At 37.1% G+C, this 6,030-nt stretch overlaps 1 protein-coding gene across 2 annotated transcripts; it reads left to right on the forward strand.

Moving 5' to 3' along the window:
* The first annotated feature begins 3,084 nt into the window (after positions 1 to 3,084).
* Positions 3,085 to 4,822, forward strand: LOC134249799 (uncharacterized). Of its 2 annotated transcripts, none has more exons than XM_062732164.1 (2): positions 3,085 to 3,168; positions 3,564 to 4,822. In XM_062732164.1, exons 1-2 carry the CDS (start codon positions 3,163 to 3,165, stop codon positions 4,518 to 4,520), a joined length of 963 nt encoding a protein of 320 aa, XP_062588148.1. In that variant the 5' UTR covers positions 3,085 to 3,162; the 3' UTR covers positions 4,521 to 4,822. The 2 variants fall into 2 exon arrangements, with proteins under 2 accessions (XP_062588148.1, XP_062588147.1); XM_062732163.1 differs by having other exon boundaries at positions 3,111 to 3,210.
* Positions 4,823 to 6,030: the final 1,208 nt, after the last annotated feature.

Genomic DNA, 6,030 nt, shown 5'->3' on the forward strand with positions numbered 1-6,030 from the left:
CATGCCTTTAAATGATTGATACTTCATTATTAAGAGCCAAGTTAATGGCATAAATATTTTTTTTCAAACATAGGTAATCGGAGATCACAGAGTTCACCTCAACGAATGTTGTCTTTAAGCAAGGCAAAGTCCTACATTACACTAACAATCTAGTAATGTACATCCAAAGATGCAACATTTCTGCAACTTTAATCTGATAGGGCTCACAGTTACTTAGGAACATACTTATCCAAAACTTTAAACTAGTCACTCATCCAGAAAATGTACTAGTAATTCAAAACCAACATCTGAAGCAAGTTTGAGAGTGTCCATCCCTTGTTGCATCATACGTGAAAATTTGGCTAAGATAGGCCTTATGGTTTCTTATTAATAGGCATGCAACAAAATCTTGAACCTGTTCTGACACTCATCCAGAAAATGTAGGTCAGATCCAGCATCAGAAGCAAGCTTGATAGTGTACATATATACTTAGAATATCATCCATGCAAATTTGGTCAACATATGGCTTATATTTATTTGGAAATGGGATCTGCACCATAAACATAAATCTGTTCACTCAACTGGAAAATGTAGGACAGATCCAGCATCCGAAACAAGTCTGGTACTATGCATCCTTAGATGTATTATCCATGCAAGTTGATCAACAAAGGATTCATGGTTACTTGAAAATGGGACATGCACAAAAACTTTAAACTGTTTACTAAACCGGAAAATGTAGGTCAGATCCAGCATCTGAAGCAAGCAGCTTGGTAGTGTGCATTTTTAGATTTATCATCCATGCAAGTTTGGTCATCATAGGGCTTATAGTTACTTGGAAATGAGACCTCAAAAAACATTTACCTAGTTCCCTCAACCAGAAAATATAGGTCAGGTTCAGCATGCGAAGCAAGCTTGGTAGTTTGCATCCGTATATATACGATCCATGCAAGTTTGGTCAACATAGGACTTATAGTTACTTGAAAAAAAGGGTCAAAGTTCTTGGTATGCAATGGAAGGTCTTCTCACAAGGATTACATATGTGAAGTATGAAAGACCAACAACTTTGACCTTTTGACCTTAGAGATTTCCTTACTTATAAAAAAACTTTAATCTTGGCCATAACTTTTGAAGGGTAAGGACTGATGTGTTTGTGAAACGATGACCCCAAATGGCAACATAGCAAAGATTAAACTTTTCTTAAATGCAAATTAAATATATTATTTCCCAAAGTAGGGTCTTCTCACAAGAAATACGAATGTGAAATACGAAATCCCAACCACCTATTCAAAAGTTATGGCCAAGGATAAATTTTTGAAAGAAAGGTACGTCAAACTCCAAGGCCAAATTTTAAGTTGTCGGCTTCTAAAGAAAGGCCTTGTCAGAAGTAATACATGTGTGAATGATGCCCTAACCGTTCAAAAGTTATGGTCAAGGTTTTTTTTAAAGTAGGTTAAATTCCACGGTCAAAGTTCCTGGTATCCACTGAAAGGTCTTCTCACAAGGATTACATATGTGAAGTATGAATACCGATTACTATATACCCTCCCACTTTTCAAGCGGGGGGTATAACTAAAACTATCCTAAATGTTGAATACAAAATTAATGTACTCCCTTGGGGTATGTGAAATACAACAAGCATTAAAAAATCTGCCTTTATTAAAAATTCGTATTGAAAGTTAGTGTGCATATAGTTATATACCCCTGCTTAAAAAGCGGGAAGGTATATAGTAATCGGGATGTCCGTCCGTCTGTACGTCTGTCTAGCTATTCCGCTTTGGGGTACCAAACTCCATACAGTGTCGATTCTCCGGGACTACTTTCGTGCCCTACGAATAACGGGGGGGGGGGGGGGGGGGGGGGGGGGGGTTGTATTGTAAAAAAAAAAAATCTGGCTGCCCGCTTATATTTTATAGCGATATTACGTTCCTGTTTATCGATGCTGAAAATGCAAATTGAATTTTGATTTTAAGATTTGTTTACTTCCACAATTATTTCGTTGATATTTTCCCCCAATTCTAAAATCGGGCGTATGAAAAACAATCATCTTTATTCATGTTATTAGATTAAAAAAAGTGGAGAAAAGCTAGAAAAGAAAGAACGGTAAAAAAATATTCTTAAGCAGTTTAATCATCGTGTATAATAATTCTTTACCAGTTTCTATGTTAATTCAATAAATCAGTAAATAAACAGGCTGTTTGCATAAAGCTTGTTAATGATGGACCTTATGTTTTTTTGTCTGAACTAAAATACTAATTGCATTTGATTGAATTTTGTACTTAGCACATAGATAACGCAAGTATTTTTTAAAGACATATTAATCATCTCGCATGCACATGGTGTATAAACCATGATAATTATTAAACATGATAGATCTATATTAAATATTTAAATTAAAAAAAAATGATATTAAAACAGGGGATCACTAATGCTTGTATGTATTTTCATGTATCAACAGAATTTTACTCGCATAATCAAATACAATTTTTAGATCTAGCATTCTCTAAATTTTAGCGCGCCTTATTTAACTGTGACGTCACGCATTCAACCACGGTTGAACGAGGTCATATCAAAAGGCCTGTGGCAGCGATGATATGGAGTTGTAGCGTAACGTAATACTGAGCTGTTTGGAGCTTGTTGGGGTACCTGCATGTATCTCTTATCCGGAACTCCTCTTATACCACTTGAATGAAATTTGATGAGACGTTCAGAGAATCTTTATTACATAATGCCATTGTGCACACCCTATTTTACTTTTTGATCCGACACATTTTTTCCCATAGGAAAACATGGACTTTGCAATTATATTCTTCTCTTGACGGTCAGGTGTGGTGGCTTCTGAATAACATGGGACTTTACACGTCACAGTATTTAGCAAGATAGGATTTTGGGTTTCCCATACTGCAATATGGGAGGCGGGGATATCATTTAGTGAGCTCATTGCTCACGGTACCCCTAGTTTTATTTTATCAAAATATTTTATGAACAATCGACTTTGCAGCAGCGCACAGCATATGCCTTATAAGTTAATCCTTTGATTGTAGGGAGAGTTAAATATTTCAATTTAAAGGTATCTGTTAATACTCGCCATACTTTATATTTTTAAGAGGGAATGGTAGCTTGGTAGTGCACAACCTAGATTTTAACCTAGATCAAAACCTTGTCAAGGACTATTGCAAGCGAGAAATGCAGGTAGTGAAATTATCAATTCAATTAAAGAAAATTGAAAGTGTCGTATGATTTTTCCATTGTTAGTCGAAATATGAAATCTTTGATCAACATCGTTTCTCTTGTCAGTCTTGAGTGATCATCCTTGAACAAGATAAATAGGGTTTTAATTAATTCTGGCAGAAAATTATAAATAAATGGAAATGTCTTCTCTTGTCCCCAAATTATTTTAACCCAATTGATATTGCGTCTTAAAGCTTAAATACACTGTACGTCATAGGAAATTTAATGTTCATTGTATTTACTTTCATTTTAGTTGAAGTATGGATCATAGTTTGGGACAAAAACATAGGATTGCAGTTCTGAAAGAGTAACCTTTGACCTGAAAAATTACAGTTTGATTCTTTTCATATTTTCAGGGTCTGTGGCGTCGTTTGTCCACTATAGGTACCCCGCCACTCGGCAGAAGCAGTCACGGCTTTGTTATTATCAACAAAAACGGCTATGTTTTCGGAGGGGAACATTCTCCGCGAGTACCAATTGGGAGTACCTTGCACTGCCTAAATCTAGAAACGCAGGAATGGAGCGTGTGTCAGCCAAAAAACAAGGAGAACGAACCCAAGCCAATAAATGCCGCCGCAGTAGCTAGTATCAGTGACTGTATGTATGTGTTTGGTGGTCGATCTGGAATCGGAATGGGAGAGGGAGATACGAACGACATGTACTCATTCAATACCTCGACAAAGGAATGGAGTAAACTTGTGACCAGTGGAGAAGTTCCAGTAGCCAGAAGCTTTCATTCCATGACAGCGATGGGGAACTCGCTCTACGTATTTGGTGGTTGTTCAGAAAAAGGCAGATTAAATGATTTGCACTGTTTTGATGTCGCTACCAACCAGTGGAAAAAACAACCATCGCATGATGTGATTGAAGGCCGTGGTGGTCCAGGCCTGGTAGCCGTCGGTAAAACTCTCTATGTAGTCGGAGGCTTTGCCGGCAGGGAAATGAACGATGTTCATGCATTTGATACCACTTCAAAAACATGGCAAACTTTGACTTTCCTTACACCACTGCCACCTAGGAGTGTGTTCGGTGTGGTTTCCGATGGAACCAACATAATAGTTGTCGGCGGGGAGGTGGATCCCTCTGATAAAGGTCACGAAGGCGCGGGTAATTTCTCCAATGAAACATTTATTCTTGACACGTCTGCTCCTAAGAACTGGGTCAAGGTTGCTGTACAAGGCGACGTGCCTGAACCACGAGGGTGGTTTGCTGCTGCTTTTGCTGACCATAATAAAAATCTTTACATTTTTGGAGGTAATTCTGAAACCAATTCAAGACTGAATGATGCATACTCATTTCAACTGACGAACTGATGTACAACTTTATTAAAAATGTACTTGTACTACAATTCGTACTATTTACATGCAAAGTGTAGTCAACTGTGCAGTATACCGGTAGAACATTATTGATTTTGCTTTTTGCATTACAATTTAATCCCATGGAAAAAGCAAATTAACTTGCAGAAATCTCTTCTCACTATATATCAATTAAGTAAACTTTCAGGTGATAAATATATTTTATATACTTGTACTCCTGTTGTAAAATTGCCGTTTTAGTAGCCATTTCCACCAGTATATTATAGAGTGAGATAACTAATAAAAAGTATTCTTGTTGAGGACATTGGCATTAGTATCGAACAGATGCCCAAAAAGGATGCTTTTGAGAGAGAGCTAGGGTGTCCTGATAGGGCCAATCACAAGTGTTACAGTGCGTTAGGAACAATGCGCTAGGGTGAAGTAACGATGCGCTAGAGCGATGTGGCAATGCACTATTACAAAGTGGCAATACGCTAGCTGCAGGTTTGTTACTCAGTAAGGGTGAAACGTTTACTGAATTTTGTAAACGTTTAAACGGATAGCAGTAAACGAAACGGTACCGTTTAAACGGGAAATATTCTATATGTTGGATTTTTATGGCTACTCATTCATGAAACTCGAATTTAATAATCAATTCTTTCACTTTAATATAAGTATGAGCTGTTATTACAAATTTATTGTTGGTCATTGTGATTTAACCGTAAGAATTTGAGGCGCATTAAATTCATTCACTTACGACCTCGTCACCCAACTGCTTGGTTTATTTGGTTACCGGACGTAGAAAAAATAATTGTAAAGATGGATCTTTTAATCTCGAAAAAAGTAAAAACAGGACCTGCTGAATGTATTGAAACTTTTCAAAGACTTGTGAAAAATGTATTATATTTATTTAATCAAAATATATCAAGTTTTATATTTCAAGTGTCTTAAAACATCGCTAGTATTAGCAACTCGGAAATCGGAATTAATTATGTTAGCCCGTATCGGGTTTTAGATATTTTCATTCAATATGTTTCCCCAAGCTCCAGACAGCTCAGTATTACGTTACGCTACAACTCCATATCATTAGTGGCGTTATTCGTAGGGCACGGAAGTAGTCCCGGAGAATGGAGTTTGTATGTTTCCGGTTTAGATTGTTGCTTATCAAATGGCCAAAGACGGTGTTTCTTTTGTAAATTATGAAATAAAACAATTTTTTTTGTGTTAAACTTTATTTCTGATAGACATTGATAATGACCTTCGTGTAAACGTTTACTCAAACTGTAAACGTTTAGAGCATATAATCGAAACGTCGCCGTTTACACGTGTAATCGTTTCGCCCTTATTACTCAGTGGTCTGAAAAAGTTGGGATGGACATGCAAGTCGTCCATCCCGATTTTCTCCGACCAACGAGCTACAGGTCTGCAGCTAGCAACATGCTAGCGCGTTTATAACAACGCGATAGAGCATTTTTTGTTTACGACACGCCATCGCGCTAACACATTAGATAATAGATTGTGTACAGTG

Source organism: Saccostrea cucullata, unplaced genomic scaffold, assembly GCF_032062105.1.
Source record: "Saccostrea cucullata isolate Sc308-1 unplaced genomic scaffold, CSIRO_AGI_Scuc_v1 ctg160, whole genome shotgun sequence".
Classification (NCBI taxonomy): Eukaryota; Metazoa; Mollusca; class Bivalvia; order Ostreida; family Ostreidae; genus Saccostrea; species Saccostrea cuccullata.